The sequence below is a fragment of the Cebus imitator genome, unplaced genomic scaffold (genome assembly GCF_001604975.1).
Source record: "Cebus imitator isolate Cc_AM_T3 unplaced genomic scaffold, Cebus_imitator-1.0 Scaffold215, whole genome shotgun sequence".
NCBI classification, from domain to species: Eukaryota; Metazoa; Chordata; class Mammalia; order Primates; family Cebidae; genus Cebus; species Cebus imitator.
Window position 1 is genome coordinate 481,508 of NW_016107530.1, and position 18,506 is coordinate 500,013.

At 46.4% G+C, this 18,506-nt stretch overlaps 1 protein-coding gene and 1 non-coding gene across 4 annotated transcripts in view; both read left to right on the plus strand.

Annotated features, from left to right (window-relative positions):
• Positions 1-480: 480 nt before the first annotated feature.
• LOC108318083 (prosaposin) overlaps positions 481-18,506 on the plus strand; it is a 36,712-nt gene continuing 18,686 nt past the window's right edge. For all 3 annotated transcript variants that reach the window (XM_017548836.2, XM_017548837.2, XM_017548838.2), the window contains exon 1: positions 481-669. In XM_017548836.2, the coding sequence (XP_017404325.1) occupies positions 630-669 (40 nt within the window). In that variant the 5' untranslated portion in view covers positions 481-629. The remainder of the gene's footprint in view (positions 670-18,506) is intronic.
• On the plus strand, positions 8,482-8,541 carry LOC119474157. Its single transcript, XR_005203450.1, has one exon. It is a non-coding gene; the product is annotated as a U7 small nuclear RNA (small nuclear RNA).

The window sequence follows — 18,506 nt, forward strand, 5'->3', positions numbered from 1 at the left end:
TTTTTTGAGACGGAGTTTCACTCTTGTTACCCAGGCTGGAGTGCAATGGCGCGATCTCGGCTCACCGCAACCTCCGCCTCCCGGGTTCAAGCGATTCTCCTGTTTCAGCCTCCCGAGTAGCTGGGATTATAGGCATGCGATGCGCCACCACGCCCGGCTGAGTTTGTATTTTTAGTAGAGGCAAGTTTCTCCAAGTTGGTCAGGCTGGTCTTGAACTCCGGACCTCAGGTGATCCACCTACCTCAGCCTTCCAAAGTGCTGGGATTACAGACGTGAGCCACCGCGCCAGGATATTATTTAAGATTTAAAAAGTTATTTTACATATATAATCTCTGACCTATTCAATTAGTAGGGTTTTCCTTTTATGACCTTTCCCTTCCCTTTCTCCAAGTTCTTCCTCCCTTTTCCCCATCCCCCTTCCCTTCGCTCCTCCCATTGCCCCTCCCTAGCTGGCCTTCTTCGCGCAGGCGCCCTAAGCGGCGCTGAGTCAGGGTGCGGGTGAGCCGGGGCAGGCCCGGCCGGGGCGGGGTTTGCGCCTGCGCACTGGACGGCATCCGGGCTGGGCAGATTTATATCTGCTGGGGATCAGCTGACACTCTGCATTGCAGACTGCGGAGTCAGACGGTGCGATGTACGCTCTTTTCCTCCTGGCCAGCCTCTTGGGCGCGGGTAAGCTTGGACCCTCAGCCTGTGGAGGAAGTGCTTCGCAGCGTCCATCGGCCCCAGAGTGGGCTGTGCCTGGCCTGGCTCCTCAGCTCCCCCGGCCCAGATGGCGAGGGGGCGCGCACTGCGCAGGCGCGTTCTCCGGCTTTCTCTGTCAGGGCGGCCGGGGGCTGCGGGGGGCAGACTGCGGAAACATCCCTGGGAGGGCGTCCCAGGCCCTGGGCGGCATCTCCTTCGGGGCCCGAGTGGGTTCCTGCGCGGCTGGGTCCTCCGGGGCCTTCCGTCAGGCAGCCCTTCCAACTGTGGGAGTGGTTCTTGTAGGGTGACCCCTTGGGCAGCTGTGTTGTGCCTGTGCAAGGCGCACGTGATCCAGGTGGGCTGGAGCCCGGTCCCGCAGGACACTGTGGCCGTTGGCTTCAGTTGCCTGTTTGTAAAAGGGTAGCGAAGCTGCAGGAAGCACACGTGTATCATGTATGTTGATGTTTGCTTATGTATTTACTCTGGATTCTAGGTGTTGACAAAACTAGTCAAACTTTGTAAAATATTTTTAGAGACTTACTCTGAGTCAAATATGAGTGATCATGGCCCGTGACAGCCCTCAAGAGGTCCTGAGAACATGTGCCCAAGGTGGTCTGGGCACAGCTTGGTTTTATGTATTTTAGGGAGACATGAGACATCAAATACATTTAAGAAATATATTGGCCGCGCGTGGTGGCTCACGCCTGTAAATCCCGGCACTTTGGGAGGCCAAGACGGGTGGATCATCTGAAGTCAGGAGTTCGAGACCAGACAGACCAAAGTGGTGAAACCCCTTCTCTACTAAAAAATACAAAAATTAGCCTGGCCTGGTGGTGCGTCTCTGTAATTACAGCTTCTCGGGAGGTTGAAGCAGGAGAATCGCTTGAACCCGGAGGCGGAGGTTGCAGTGAGCCAATTTCGCACCACTGCTCTCCAGCCTGGGCAAGAGAATGAGACTCCATCTTAAAACAAAAAACAAAAAAAAACCCATTGGTTTCTTCAGAAAGGCAGGACAACTCAAAGCGGGGACTTCCAGGTCACAGGTGAATGTAAACGTTTTCTAGTTGGCGGTTGAGTTTATCTGAAGAACCTGGGATCAATAGGAAATATTCAGGTTAAGATAAAGGACTGTGGAGACTAAGTCTTATTGTGCAGAGGAAACTCTCAGATAGCAGAGTTTAGAGAAAGCAGGTTGTAAAATGTTTCTTATCAGACTTAAAAGAGTGCCTGGCTCTTAGCTGATTGTCTCCTGGATCTGGAAAGAAGGAAGGAAATGGGAAAGGTGATTCTCCATAGAATGTGTATTTTTCCCACAAGAGAGTTTGCAAGTCAATTTCCAGGTATGTCAAGGAAATATATTTTGGAATTAGATATTTTGATTCTTTTTTTCCTTGTCTCATAATGTTATGTCAGAGTCAGATTGGAAAGTAAGTCACGATATATAAGGTCAAATAAAACCTATCTGATGAGAACGTATGGTTTGTAGGGCATGACTCCCTAAACTTCTTAGATAGGAATTTGGGCAAGATAAAAAAATTAGAGTGTAATCCTTATAGGTATTGAAGGTAATATAGGGTTTTGTGGTCCAGTTACTTTGCCATGGAGTCCTCATTTCACTTGCTTTAAAATGTCTTGCATGGGAGCGTGATGGTTCATGCCTGTAATCCCAGCACTTTGGGAGACTGAGGTGGGAGGATTGTTTGAGCCTAGGAGTTGGAGATCAGCCTGGGCCACATAGCGAGACCCCACCTGTAAAATAAAAGTTTTACATACTCTTGGCCACTCTTTTTTTTGGGGGGGGGGCATTTTTTTCTTTTGAGACGGGGAGTTTCACGCCTGTTGTCCAGGCTGGAGTACAATGGCTCAGCCTTGGCTCACTGCAATCTTCGCCTTCTGGGTTCAAGTGATTCTCCAGCTTCAGCCTCCCAAGTACCTGGGATTACAGGTGTGCACCACCACACCCAACTAATTTTTGTATTTTTAGTAGAGACGGGGTTTTGCTATGTTGGCCAGGCTGGTCTCGAACTCCTGACCTCAGGTGATCCACCTACCTCGGCCTCCCAAAGTGCTGAGATTACATGCGTGAGCCACTGTGCCCAGCCTTATTGGCCAGTTTTAACAGTGTCCTTTATTTTAGGAAAATGTAAGTACATGAGAAAGCTGTGCATATTTGACCTATTTATTGTCCTAAAATAGTACTGATGGTTGCTAAAATCACTGCCGGTTGTCAAGGTAGCACCTGTGAACCAGCTGCACTGCCTTCCTGCAATTAGAAGAGACCCCCCTTGCCCTCCTGTGTCACCATGACCATTCTCTATTCTGTAGCTCTTTTTTTTTCGTGGGACTGAGTCTCACTCTATTGCCCAGGCTGGAGTGCAGTGGCGCAATCTCGGTTCACTGCAACCTCTGCCTCCCAGGTTCAAGCGATTCTCTTGCCTCAGCCTCCTGAGTAACTGGGATTACAGGCACCCACCACCATGCCCATGTACTTTTTTATTTTATTTTTTTATATTTGGAATCCACTAGAGAACAATCCCAGGTACTTTTTGTATTTTTAGTAGAGACAGGGTTTTGCCATGTTGGCCAGGCTGGTCTTCAACTCCTGACCTCAAGTGATCCACCCACCTCAGCCTCCCAAAGTGCTGGGATTACAGGCGTGAGCCACTGTGCCCAGCCTATTCCCTAGCTCTTAACGTTACATCTTCACCTACTTTAAATCATGGTAAAGGGGAAGAAGTGAGGTTGAGTAGTTATCAAAATTCTATTGTTTCATAGTTGTGGAGCTGGATCTTAATTTTTATATAGAGAGAATCCCAAGTCTGGGTGTCTTGCAGATAATAGCTCACTGAAGGGTCGTAAATCTGATCTATAGCTTTCCCAATCTCAATTTCTTTCTTTCTTTCTTTTTTTTTTTTTTTTTTTTTTTTTTTTTTTTTTTTTTTTTTTTTTTTTTTTTTTTTTGAGACAGTCTTGCTCTGTCCCCCAGGCTGGACTGCAGTGGCATGATCTTGGCTCGCTGCAACTTGTGCCTCCTGGGTTCAAGCGATTCTCCTGCCTCAGCCTCCTGAGTAGCTGGGATTACAGGTGTGTGCTACCACACCTGGCTAATTTTTTGTATTTTTAGTTCAGACGGACTTTCACCATGTTGGTCAGGCTGGTCTCAAACTCTTGACCTTGTGATCCACCCACCTCAGCCTCCAAAGTGCTGTGATTACAGGCGTGAGCCACTGTGCCTGGCCTCCATTTTGGTTTTGTAGTCAAGTTTGTACTGCTATTATTCCATGGTCTGGATAATAAACTAATGCTAGTCTCTGCATTTTTAATATTGATTCAGAGCAATGTTTTCTTCTTTTTACAATATCCATTGTTCTTGTTGACGTTGAGTCACTCCTCACAAGACCCTTAAGAGTTCTGATTCACTCATCACCCAAAAGGGACTTAATTTTGTTTGGAAAATATAAAATCTACCTCTGGCATGCATATATATATATATGTATGTATGTGGACTTATGGTTAACCACAATATTTAGTTAACCAAGTGATCCTCTTCCCTGAACACTTGGGTAAATGGGAGGTATTGTCATGGCCTTGGTCTAACTTTGCTGTCCTGCCTTTAGGATTAGACCAAAGTCAGTGCTGATAACAGTGTTGGAATGCTGCCTGGCCCTAACAGCTCTGGCCCCTTTGTGGTTTTTTTGGAAATGTTACTCCTAACATTTCTAGACATGATAATGAGTTTTGTTAGTGAAAGTGCCTGGTGACTACAGCCATCGTCTGCTGCCTGGGAGGCACTTAGAACTTCCTTGGTGACACTGTTGTAGTACAGATGCCACCCTGAATGTGGACGGGCTTTGTGTTTTGTGTTTCAGTGATATCTTGGTGATAGAGACACTTGCTTTTCAGTGACTTTTCTACCCATCCTGTTGCCCCTCCTTTTCCCCACATAAAAGTGAAAGTGAAGCCATGGCACTGTGAGAGAATTGGAGGCATCTAGTTTAACCTTTTGTAAGGAATGAAGACTTGGAGGTGCCCAGAGGTGACTCTCCCAAATCGTAGACCATTTACTGGGGATGCTAGGACCAGAACCCAAGACTCCACAGTGCTCGCTCCTTTCATATCCCTCTGTCAACACGGACCTCTTAACTTTTAAAAACTTAGTGGAAGTTACATACATGGACAATTAAGTGGACAACTTGATCAATTACCACAAAGTGAGTCCATCAGTGTCAGCAGCCCCTGAGGTTGGGGAGCAGAGCAGTAGCATCCAGAGGCCCCTATTCACCCATTTACTGCCCTGTCCTACTTGTCCGAAAGGAAACAACTTTGTTAACCATTGAACACTATGGATGTAAAGGCTGCAGTTTCGAACTTTTGCACATGGGATCATGGAGGGTATGCTGTTGGGTGAGTCCTCTGGTGGAAAAAGGAGCATGTTCATGAGCTAGGTGTAAGGCATGAGGGATGATGCCTGGGATGTGGCAGGTGCCCCCTGAAGCTTAGATGCCCTGATAGCTGTCAGCTGTGTGGTGGCTAGCCAGCTGAATGTTACCTACCCCACACTAAGACAGGTGCATTTTCTGGGGATGCTAGAAGGTGTTATGTATATTCTTTCAGTAAGATATGAGTTGATAGCCTGACCTGCTGAATATTTGTAGGAACTTCAGGTCTTGGCCCACCAGGGATTTTGGATAAATTTCCTGTTTATCAATAGTAAATCAGTTTTATTCTGTGAAAACAGAGATTAATTCCTGAAGAAAGAAGAGTTTGTTTTGGGCCGGGCACGGTGGCTCACGCCTGTAATCCCAGCACTTTGGGAGGCCGAGGCGGGTGGATCACGAGGTCAAGAGATCGAGACCATCCTGGTCAACATGGTGAAACCCCGTCTCTACTAAAAATACAAAAAATCAGCTGGGCACAGTGGCGCATGCCTGTAATCCCAGCTATTCAGGAGGCTGAGGCAGGAGAATTGCCTGAACCCAGGAGGCGGAGGTTGCGGTGAGCCGAGATCACGCCATTGCACTCCAGCCTGGGTAACAAGAGCGAAACTCCGTCTCAAAAAAAAAAAGAAGAGTTTGTTTTAATAAACCCAGTGGTTTGTCATGTCCTTGTACTACATATGACAGGATGTTTTGTTTTGGAGCAGAAAGTTTAATAGGCAGAACAAAGGAGAGAGGAGAGCAGCTCTCAAGAGGCATCTGAAAGGGAAAAGCCTAACAGGTTGTTTTTGAGATTGAGTCTCGCTCTGTGGCCCAGGCTGGAGTGCACTGGCGCAATCTCAGCTCACTGCAACCCCCGCTGCCTGGGTTCAAGCGATTCTCCTGACTCAGCCCCCCGAGTAGCTAGGATTATAGGTGCCTACCACCACACTGGCTACTTTTTGCATATTTAGTAGATATGGGATTTTGCCATGTTGGTCAGGCTGGTCTTGAACTCCGGACCTCAAGTAATCCATCTGCCTTGGCCTCCCAAAGTGCTGGGATTACAGGCATGATCCACTGCGCCTGGCCCTGACAGGTTGAGTGCATACTCTGAGAGTTGAAGTGTGTTGGATTGATTGGTGTGGCATTTTCTAGATGAGGGAAAGGAGAACTTGGTCCTCTATTTTCTTGGTGAGTAAAGCCATGGGTTGTCCAGGCAGCTGTGGGGAAGTGGAACAGTGGGGCAGGGTGTTGCTGGCTGGGACAGCACCTAATGAGGCATGCTTAGGACATTCTCAAGGTCAAGACCAAAGCCACTTGGACAGGTGTGCATGGCAGCTTTTGAAGCAGTTTTCTAGCATGGGATTCTAGATTACTGGCTACCAGGCTGTAAGCCTTGCTTTCTGGCTCGTTTTTGGTTCTGCCACCAGGAAGGAGGGTCTGGATATTCTTCAGATCAATAGATCAATGGAAGAGAGTACTAATTAGAATTACATTGCCCTGTTTGCATTTTTCTTTTTTTTTTGAGACAGGGTCTTGCTCTTTTACCTATGCTGGAGTGCAGTGGTGCAATCTTGGCTCACTGCAACTTCTGCTTTCTGGGTTCAAGCAATTCTCATACCTCAGCTATCCAGGTACCTGGGATTATAGGTGTTTGCCATCACACCTGGCTAATTTTTGTACTTTTAGTAGAGATGGGGTTTCACCATGTTGGCCAGGCTGGTCTCAAACTCCTGACCTCAAGTGATCCGCCTGCCTGGCCTCCCAAAGTGCTAGGATTACAGGCATGAGTCACCACACCTGGCTTTTTTTTTTTTTTTTTTTAAAAGGCTTTAGAACAATGATGATAAATACAGTGGGTTGAAGATATTGGCTGCTGCAGAAGTGCTCATGGCTTTATTTTTTATTACATGAAGTTCCAAAAAATAACTTCGTGGCATTTGTAATTCTGTATGTTGGGACGGGATGATAATGTGGAGTGGAAGTTTCACATTATCTCATTGCTGACAGTAGCTGTACGACCTTGGGCAAGTTGTGTAAACTCTCCTGTATTTCATCATTTGTAAAGTGGCATTAATCATACCTATTTCACTGGGTTGCTGTTTAACTTTAATAAATTATGGTATTGCAGGAAAGGGCTTAGTTAGTACTGTTTGTTGCTGTACCACTAATAAAAATAATGTATTGTCAATATCTGTTCCACCAGCACAGTGACCCATTTTCTGCTCTTGCTTTTGGGATTTCCTTTGGCATCTTTCATTTCAAAGGATGTTGTGAGTTTCACAAAATTAAATGGACTTATTAAAAACATATGCTGGGTATAATTAGTGAGTCAGGAAAACAAGCAAGGGTAGGTAGACAGCAGTTAGGAGGAAGTTGGCAGGCAGTTCATGCTCTAGGTAGCCAAACTAGGTTTAGCTGTAGGTGGTCTTGACATCAGAGCAGCCCAGCAGATCAGAGCTGGTTCCTGGTAACCTGAACGCTTGGATCTAGACCTGTCATCACTAACCCTGGGCCTGAGGTTGTCTGTTCCAGACCCCTAGTTTGGTTTCCCCAACTGTAAATGGAGGTGAGCTGTTAGGTAATAGATGGATGTGGGAAGCAAGGTCAATCAGTGGAATGGAGTTTGTCCCTGCCACTGGTGTCCCCAGGCACCCTGGTAGCAGCTCCCTGAGAAGCTTGCAGAGGTATATACCATGTGCGAGTTCCTTCTGCCTTTTTTAACACGAATAGTAGTATATTCTACCGACTGTCTTGCTCGTTGCTCCTTAAATTGTGAAACATTTGAAAAGTGGAAGCGTGATTACCATGAACACGTGTGTATACAACACCCAGGTTAAGAAGTGGAACCTGATGGCCCAGCTGCCCCCATAGTCAGCCACCTTCCTGGACATGTTTTTCATGTCCCGTAGGTCTTTTGACTTCCATACATGTAACTGGAAGCTTCAGCAGTGTGTATATAGTATTGTTGTGGATATTGTAGACATTTTGCAAAGATCGTATACAATAGTCTTTCCCTTTATCCTTGGGGGATAGTTCTTCCAAGACCCCCAGGGGATGCCAGAAGCAGTGGATGTGACCAAATCTTATTTATATATACTATGTTTTTTCCTATGCATACATCCTGTGATCAAGTTTAGTTTATAAATTGGGCACAGTAAGGGATTAACAACTAGTCACACAGATCAATTAAAACAATATCATATCATAAAAATTATGTGAAGGTGGCCTCTCTCTCAGAATACATTTTCAGACCATGTTTGACCATGGGTAACCGAAACCGTAGAACGGGAAGCTATGGTTAAAGAGAGACCACTGTATATTTTTGGGTTAGTTTTTTTGTTCTCCTAGGGAGGTTTATCGATGTTGAAAACGTGTAGATCACTGTTACAGCTTTTAGAATTTGTCTAGAAGACTTTCTGTTTTTTACTGGAAAGTTCCCCACAATATAGTATTCCATTTATATCTTTTTTTTGTTTTGTTTTGAGGTGGAGTCTTGCTCTGTTGCCCAGGCTGGAGCGCAGTGGTGTGATCTTGGCTCACTGCAACCTCCAACTCCTGAGTTAAAGCGATTCTCTTGCCTCAGCACCCCCGAGTAGCTGGGATTACGGACGCACGCTACCACGCCTGGCTAATTTTTGTAGTTTTAGTAGAGACGGGATTTCACCATGTTGGTCAGGCTGGTCTCAGCCTCCTGACCTCAGGTGATCTGCCCACCTCGGCCTCCCAAAGTGCTGGGATTACAGGTGTGAGCCACCATGCCCGGCCTATATTATTTCTATTCTAGTAATAGACATTTAGATAATTTCTAGTTTTTTTTCTGTTACAAACAGCCTGCTTCTATAAAAATTGTTGTACCTGTCTCCTTGTGTACATGGAAAGCATTTCTCTAGGGGATATGTCTAAGAGCAGAATTGCTAAGTTGTGAAGTAACTAGCAGTTGTAGAATTGCTCTCCAAAATGGTTTTGACAGTTACCATTCCCATAACATGTTCAATTTCCAGTTACTGCATGCCCTTGTTAACATTTGATACTGTTAAAACCTGAAATTTTGCCAATTTGTTACAGGTATTGATCGACTTACGACCTATGCAACTTATGACCATTCGACTTTACGACCACAGTCGCTAGCCACGACTGCTCCGCGTCTGGCAGTGCAAACGTTGCCCAGCTGGGCATACGACAGTGCGGACCAGCTTCTGGCAGCACTGCCATCTCCGCATGCATATAGCCTACTCAACTTACGACCCAATCGTGTTACGACCAGTCTGTCGGAACCAATTGTGGTCGTAAGTCGAGCACTAGCTGTAGGAGTAAAATACGTTACTGCTTTCTTTGTATTTCTCCTTTTGTTTTCTTAAATGATACATTCTAGAGGTCATTTCATGCGAACACAGATAGATTTAATTAATTTTTTTAAAAATTTGAGATGTTTTAGATTTACAGAAAAGTTACAAAGGTAGTCACCCAGCTTTCTCTACTGTTAATGTGTTACATAAGTATGGTACATTTGCCAAAAGCCAGAAATTAGTATCAGGATACTGTCGCTAGCTAGATTGCAAACTTTATTTGGATTTTTACCAGTTTTTCCACTAATCTCAGTTTTTGGTTCCTTGGCATCCTGGTACGCCACATTGCCCTTGGTTGTAGGGTCTCCTTAATCTCTTCCCACTTCCCAGCTGAGTATTTCATTGTATGGATGTGTCTATTTAATCCCTATTGATGGACATCAACATTTAATAAAGTTTGAGGTGAATTCTAGTGAGACTTGTACATTTAAAAATTGTAAATTCTCGCCACATTTGGACAGATTCTGCCTTTGAACAATTATTTACATGAGAGGAAACATCATGACTAAGATTGAAGAAGATGTAGAAAAAGTTCTTTTGCCCAGCGTTAGTCGTGTTACTTACGACTCTTTCAGCAGCTGTAATGGGATGCTGTTTCGCGCGTGTAGGTCCATTCTTCAGGCATTGATACCAGAGGGCCATGTGACTTCCTATAACACTAGGAATAAAAAGAGGGTGTCGGCAGGGTCACCTGTCACATGGTGCTTGGCCACCTCTCAGCACCTCTCCCTCTCTCCTGTCTGGGTTGCTGTCTAGCCTCCTGGCCCCTTCCTTGTTGGTGTTCAGAGATTTTCCATTTTGAATTCCACCTCCCTGGATCATCTTCCTCCCTGGGTAACCCATGGGGCTTCCTTTCTCTATGCATTCAGGTCTCTGCTTGATGTTGCCTTGTCTGAGTTCCCCACTCATCAGTCTGAAATAGCTGCCCCGCCTCACCTCGCTTTATTTGTAGCACTCACCACTACCTGGCGTTGTGACGTGTGGTTGTCTTGATTGCTTGCTGTGTCTGCAGCACGTGGCGCAGTTTTGGCACGTGACAGGTACTCATCATGGATGGGTGCCGTGAGGTGTACCCATGGAGACTTCAGCTGGCGAAGTATAGGCTAGTGTGCCTGAAACTTAATTGCTTAATAGTGCTGAGTCTTGGTCATGATTAGATAGAATATTATCTTTTATTTTTCTGAAATTAATTTTAAGAGATTGTTTTTAGGAGTTGAGAAATTAAGAGTGACTTTGGGTGCAAGTGAAGTGTTGACTTTTATAATAGTTTATGATAGTTTGGGACCTGCCCCTCCCAAACCTGTTGGGGAGGGTTCTATGTAGTGATCAAGACCGGGGAGCTTAATGTAACTTGGATGTTCCTGGTGGCTCTGATTTGAGGTAAATCTGAAAAGGGAAGCAGCTGTAAGTTGAGGAAATTAGCCCCCCGTCTTTTGGTTTCAGAAGTTGGTTCTCTAAATGTTTAGCTTGGAGACTCTCAAACTTTTGGTTGCAGGATCCCTATAGTTGTTATTGAGGACCCCAAAGAGTTTTGTTTACATGGACTGTATCTATCAGTATTTACTGTTTTATAAATTAAATTGGCAATGTTTAAAAGTTAATGCTTTGAAATGTTGATAAACCCATTATATGTTAACATGTGTATGTTTTTATTGTACGCATTACATTTTTAATGAAAAAATATTTTCCTAAACACAGGTATTTAGCAAGTGGCCTGTCAGACATTTCTGCAGTCTTTTTAACACCTGCCGAGTCCTTAGCTGCTTGTGTTCTCAGTCTGTTGCAATGTCACGTCACATACCTCCGTAGAAACTGGATTGGACATTTGGGAGTGAGCGAAATGGCAACTGATGTCTTGGTTTTATTGTTATGAGGATTTTGCCCTCACAGACCCCCTGAAAGAGTCCCTGGGACCCTCAGGGTTCTGGACCACACTTTGAGAGCCACTGGTTTAGCTGATTTGCAGAAACTGCAGATATTATAATAGCTAACCCATACAGAGATATTCTGCTTTTTTTGAGACAGAGTCTTGCTCTGACACCCAGGCCAGTGTGCAGTGGCACAGTCTCGGCTCACTGCAGCCTCTGCCTCCCGGGCTCAAGTGATTCTCCTGCCTCAGCCTCCTGAGTAGCTGGGACCACCGGTGTGCGCCGCCATGCCTGGCTATTTCTTTTTTATTTGTTTGGTTTTGGTATTTTTAGTAGAAACCGGGTTTTGGTATGTGGGCCAGGCTGGTCTCAAACTCCTGACCTCTAGTGATTCACCCTTTTCAGCCTCCCAAAGTGCTGGAATTACAGGTGCAAGCTACCGTACCCGGCCATTTTTTGTATTTTTAGTAGAGTTGGGGTTTCACCATGTTGCCCAGGCTGGTCTTGAGCTCCTGAGCACAGGTGATATGCCTGCCTCGGCCTCCTGAAGTGCTGGTTACATGTGTGAGCCACTGAGCCTGGCCCGTTCTGCTTTTTGTTGAACATTAATTCATTTAATTCTCACATCAGCCTTCTGTGGTGAAAGCAACTAAATTGGAATTTTGGGACAGTCTAATATCCTGCCATGACCTATGCTGTGTTCTGAACATTTTAGATTTCAATTGAAGGCAGTATTCCTATAAAGTATTAACTGAAGTAAGCCAAAAGTGACCTTTATAGTAGACTCACACATATCTGGAACTTTTTTTTTTGTTATTTGAGATGGCGTTCGCTTTTGTTGCCTGGGCTGGAATGCAGTGGCGTGATCTTGGCTCACTGCAACCTCTGCCTCCTGGATTCAAGTGATTCTCCTCCCTCAGCCTCCCGAGTAGCTGGAACTACAGGCATGTGCCACCACGTGCCGCTAATTTTTTGTATTTTTAGTAGAGGGGAGGTTTCACCATGTTAGCCAGGATGTTCTCGATCTCTTGACCTCGTGGTCCGCCTGCCTGGGCCTCCCAAAGTGCTGGGATTATAGGTGTGAGCCACCTCGCCTGGCCATATCTGGAACTTTTTAGGTAGTAAACAGTATATGAGACAAGTTCAGAATACTGAATTTCCTTAGGGAGAAATATTTTGAAATTAAATATTTTTTAGCATATGATTATCTTCTACACATGTGCAGAGACCAGTCAGCTGGTTAGCAGGGCTCAGTGTGGGAGCCAACGCCAGTTTGTGTGGGTGCCCGCACCGACTGCCGTGCAGCACGCTGGGTCTGCAGCGGAGCTTTCTTGATTGGGAGCATGCAGAGGCCACCTCTGTCCCCTGCCTCTGCTTGCCCACCTGCTGGAATCTGGACTGTCCTGCCAGGGGCTCAATTTTTCACGGTTGTGGATTGCTGTGTAATCTTATGTAAGGTGATTTAAGTTCTTCTTTGGTCATCATCTGATATGCTGATGCTTTGAAAGAAAAGCTTTGTTAGGAGTTTCTGTTGGACCACAGTGCCCTGGAATGAACTGGTTAGGAATTTCCCCAAATTAATTAAGCCTCCATTGCATCACTCTTGTACAATCTGAGAAGACTGCATTCTTGCCCCCAATCTCAGTCTTACTGCACAAGGTAATTTCCCTCAGGACTCTATTGCCTTCTCTGTGTAGACAGATGTCCTGCCCTGGAATGATCTGCTTGCGAGGAAAATTAAGAAGCAAGGCAGTAGCGGCAGAGGAGAAGCAGGGAAGAAAGGACCTTTGTCTTAACAGTTTATTGAGGCCAGGGGTGATGGGATGTCAGCCTAGTGAGCTTAAGAGCTTTATTGCCACTGATTTCTTATGTGATAAGAGGACTCTTGACCTTATTTCCTCCAAATCAAGGCAGACTACCTCTGAGTGAATGCTATTCTGAATTATTCAGTGAGCTGTGTTTCTATTCTGCTGTGCAGACTGTTTTCCAAAAGCAGGATTATCTATGAAGAAGAAACAAGTGCTCTTTGCCATAGAAGATATTTGTGGCCATTAGCTGTTTGAGTAGTTAGTGTTGAGTGCATTGCATTATCTCCTGCTCTTAGGGAGAATTCCTCTGAGAAATGCCTGAATGCAGGACCTGCTGTAGAAGCTGCCCCTCCTGGGGTTATCCTCTCTCTGTTTCCTAGCAACCTAACTGTTGCCATGGTGCCGCCTTACCCAGGCAGCAGATCTGCTGCCCTGTGGAATGTAGGCCCTGATTGTTGGCTCTGGGAGGCTGCATGCATTTTCTCTTACCTTTTTTTTTTTTTTTTCCCGGTAGCTAGATTCAATCTGTATTTAGCATGTTACTAAAATATTTAGAAGGAAAACAAATGTTGTGTGGCTAAAATAATGAAACTGTTTCATCACGTTCTAGGAAAGGTTGTCCTGTCATTCTAAGATTGCTTCAGAAAATCTTTGGTAATTACATTGTGTCCTGGGCTAAGCCCCAGGAAAGACTTGTCATTGGGAGACCATTCTTGTAAGTGTGTATGTTAGTTGGGCTTAGGTTCAACCGCAAACAGCAGAGACATAGAATAATAATGGCTTCTCTCTTCCCTCCCTCCCTCCCTCCCTCCTTCCCTCCCTCCCTTCCTTCCTTTCTTTTTTCTTTCCTTTCCTTTCTGTCACCCAGGCTGGAATGCAGTGGTGCCATCTCAGCTCACCGCAACCTCTACCCCTTCCCCGGGTTCAAGTGATTCTCTTGCCTCAGCCTCCCAAGTAGCTAGGATTACAGGCACCTGCCACCGTGCCTGGCTAATTTTTGTGTTTTTTTGTAGAGATGGGGTTTTGCCATATTGCCAGGCTGATTTCCATCTCCTAAGCTCAAAGTGATCCTCCCACCTCAACTTCTCAAAGTGCTGGGATTAGAGGCATGAGCCACCGCACATGGCCTTGAAATCTATGTCTTTAAAAAAGGCTCATTGTTCCTAGCTCTCTTGCCAGGCCCTTGAACTAAGAAGTGAAGTGTTGGATTTCCCCCGAGTGCTGTTCATGTCTTTATGACACATTTAATCAGAAATCTCAAGGAGGTCAGGCAAACATTCTAGGAACTTTCTTGGAGTTCAGCATACTGCTTCAGAGAAGGAAGTTGGTATTTGGGGGTAGGGTGTGAGAGGATGAGAATAGAAATTAAAATTATTTTGAGAAATAACTCACCAGAAAGTGGTTTTGGTGGTTTTATTTATTAGTTATAAATACTGAAAATGTCATCTGCCTTGTAAGAGGGAAGATTTAGAGCTCCTTGGAGCTCTTTTAGTTCAGCTCACCACTGAAAGGATCCCTCTTACACAGAATTGCTCGTAAGTTATGCGTTTTGTTTCTGCTTGGTCGCTGCCACTGTTGGTGAAGTCTTCGCCTAATGATGCCACTCATTCTTTTTTTTTTTTTTTTTTTTTTGAGGCAGGGTCTGGAGTGCAGTGGCACTGGGGCACTGCAGTGCAACCTCCGCCTCCTGGGCTTGAGTGATCCTCCCGCCTTAGCCTCCCTAGTAGCTGGGACTATGGCTCATGCACCACCACGCCTGGCTAATCTGTTCTCTTTTCTTTTCTTTTTTTTGAGATATAGTCTTGCTCCGTCACCAGACTGGAGTGCAGTGGCGCAGTCTTGGCTCACCACAATCTATGCGTCTTGGGTTCAAGCGATTCTCCTGCTTCAGCCTCCCGAGTAGCTGGGATTACAGGCACCCACCACCATGCCCAGCTAATTTTTGTATTTTTTAGTAGAGATAGGGTTTCACCATATTGGCATGGATGGTCTCGATCTTTTGACCTCATGATCTGCCCATCTGTGCCTCCCAAAGTGCTGGGATCACAGGCTTGAGCCACCATGCCCAGCCACCGTTCTCTTCTTATGCCCGTGGGTGGATGTTAAATGCATTGTTTACCTGGAACTATGGTCTACTTCCCTTCAACCATTGTTCAGAGGTCTGTGGTCTGGAGCCACTCAGACCAGCCCCACTCCCAGGTGGAAGGTAGAAGGCTTTGTTCCCCTACTGGGAGATGACTCTGCATGTCCCTGAAACATTCCTTCTCCCTTCACTCATCCCCATTCCTCCAGGGGACTCTCTGGGTAGGGCCCAGTGCCCTCCCCTCCCTGCGCTCTGGCGAGCAGCTCAGGGTGCTCATGGGTGTGTCTGTCCTGGTGCTGTTGGCCCTTGCTGTTCTGTTTTCCCTTTGAGCCTGCCCGACTTCTCACGGAACCTTGTTAGTGCCGTTTGCCCGTCTTGTTCTCTTGGACTCTGTGTTAGCCTCTCTTGGCTTTGGCTGCCTCCACTTCTTGTGTGGACGTTTTTGAATTTGCCTTCCAGTGAGGTGGCTGCCGTTGGTATCTACCACCTCCTTTTCCGTTCTTCTGCCACCGTGTGCCTGGCTGGTTGAGACCCACACGTGAGCTTGCTTGTCCTGCCACTCCCAGAAATCCCTGGAGCTTCCTGCAGTATCGCCCACGGGGTGAGCCCTCACCTTGGGGTGTGTGTGGCAGGTGAGGCCGTTTCCCGTGCACCTGAGAGCTGTCGGCCTTTGCCGCCTGGCTGCCGCTACTTCCCTTGGCTTCACTCCTGAAAAGACAGGACAGTTTCTTTCCTTTCCTTTCCCACAGAGAACTACATTCCTTTGGAATGTTCTGGAATTCCCCACCCCCTCTCCACATAGCCAGCCTTTTCTATCACCATCTTACATGTGCCAGTTCCAATTTCGTTTTGAGGAGGGCTCCATTAGCATTGCTTTGCCGCTCCCATTCCCACTGATGTGTGGGATCACGCATCATTACCCAGATATCTATGTCCCTCCTGCTCTTGGGGGCAAAGCAAGCTGTGACTGTTCATTTGGTCTCCCGCATGAGGGCACCGGGCTCAGTGCAGTCACTGGAGCTGGGAAACATGCCTTCATCTGGGTTGTTTTCCTGCTTGTGTGGAGGAAAACCACCCTTGCCCGTAGAGCTTTGCGATGAAGTCCACAGCTTGGGCTTGAGAAGCTCCTCAGATGCTGGGAGAATTTTGTGTGTAATAAAGGTGTGATCCCCTCTCAGCAGATCCACTCTGGGAGTGGGCTTTAAGCCTCTCGGCAGCCGGGAGCTCCCCAGCGCCACCCAGCAGTGCCTGCCCTGAGGACACGCTGTCTCTATGAACATGTCATCATACCGCTCATCTGGGGAGACTGAATCTGTTGTATACCAAAGGCCGTTTTTTTCAATAAGCACCTTTATATATTTGGCTTGAGGTTGGAGGTAGAAGGGGGTGTCTTGCTAAGAAGGGAGTTTCTAGGAGTTGGAATTTACGTGTTACTTCCTGTGTCCTCGGAATCTGTTTTATGCTGGAAACTGGCACTTTATAGGCATACGGAATTCTCTACCACGCGTACCTTTTTGCCACCAGTTCTGAGGTAAAGGCCTGCTGCCATTCACTCAGCCATGGATTGGGAACTGACAGTTTGTATTAGCTGGGTCAGTTTCAGATACAAGGGGCTGCCCAAGATTATTTGCAGTCCAGGATGGCCGGGCGAAAACAAGTGACAAAGTCATCATGGAAAACGATTACTGCTTCACATTCCTAGAGGAAGTAGGCAGCCTTACAGAGTATTCTTGTATGGGCCTGTGAGAGTGAGTGGTGTTCTGGAAACACTCTAGATTTTGGTCCGCTGTAGCTGGTTCCCTGCTGAGGAGGCTGGGTGGATGTTACACTGGACTGAGCATTCGTAAGAATGGGGCGTGCTCGTCACTTGCCCTCCTTTTGGTGATGACTCCTCCGTCTTGGCTCTGGTCTCTTGAGGTCTGAGCCCATCCTTTTCTGGCTTCCCCGTGTATCCCTCTGCCTTCCTCTGCCTAGAGACTCATTTTGGTAGCTTCCTGTTGATCACTTAGGCCCCTTCCTTATTTGGAGGTAAGGCTAGGCAGTATATCATTTTGCCATCATGGGTGCTTTTCAGAGTCCTCAGGGCAGGGCCTGCTAGGGCATGGTGGGAGTCACCAGGTCTGGGGGCTCCCATTTGTGCTGTCTTTGTGACCGCACAGTCCCCAGAGCCCTTACCCTCATGACTCCATTTCTGCCTCCCCTCCACTCCTCCCCTGGGGTTTACAACTGAGGCTGGCACCAGCCATGCTTGGCTACATTATGGGGTAACAGCTTTTGTGAGCCATCTGGGGAGCTTGATACTGATTTGCATCTGGCACGTTTTTCCCTGGAAACCAGAGTCCAAACCAGCAGCCTCTGGAATGTGGCCTGCTTGGTTGAGGTTGTGAACTGGCTCTGTTTGTGATTTTGCTCCCGGGGGTAGGGATGGCTATAACCTGGGCAGCAGATGAGTAATTCATTTGCTTGTGTCTGAAGAGGTCAGGTGATCTCTTTTCATTAGCTGAGCTTTGTGGGACTCAGTCTTTGTGTGAGTACTTGTGGTGGTAGTAATGAAAGAAAGCACTTCATTTCTTTCCCTCTCCTAGAGGAAGAATGCTTACTGACCTATAAAATACGTGTTTTCTCTATGTGTGTTACCCACGTATGCAGAATTGGCTTACCAAGGGAAGCAGCGTACAGCAAGACTCCTGAGGTTCTAAGTATGTTTCTCAGGTGATTGTGGGATTTTTTTCTCTCAAACTTGGGCCAAGTATCGATTGCAGCAAAAGTTGGTTCAACCCTACTGAGATACCTGTTGGAGTTTGACCCTGATACCACCATCTTCTATATGTAGTCTGATGTAATCTCTTGTTTCCCAGCTGAATAGTTGGGCTAGAAGTGAGGTGTGAGTCTGAGGATTTTCCCTGCCATTTTTTTGGTTCTAAAATCAAGGACCTGTTTTAAGAAACATAGGCACTCTCAAGGCAGTTTATAAAATATTTTTAGGGCTGAGTATGGTGGCTCACTGCTGGAGTGCAGTGGTGAGATCTTGGCTCACTGCAGTGTCTCCCTCCTGGCTTCATGCTATTCTCCCACTAGCCTCTTGAGTAGCTGGGATTACAGGTGCGTGCCACCATGCCTAGCTAATTTTTTGTGGAGATGAGGTTTTGCCATGTTGCCCAGGCTGGTCTTGAATTCCCGGACTCAAGTGATCCTCCACCTCTGGTCTCTCAAAGTGCTGGGATTACAGGTATAAGCCAGTGCTGGCCATTGTTCTATGTAATAAGGATACGAGTCTTGTTTTTTTCTTTTTTTTTTTT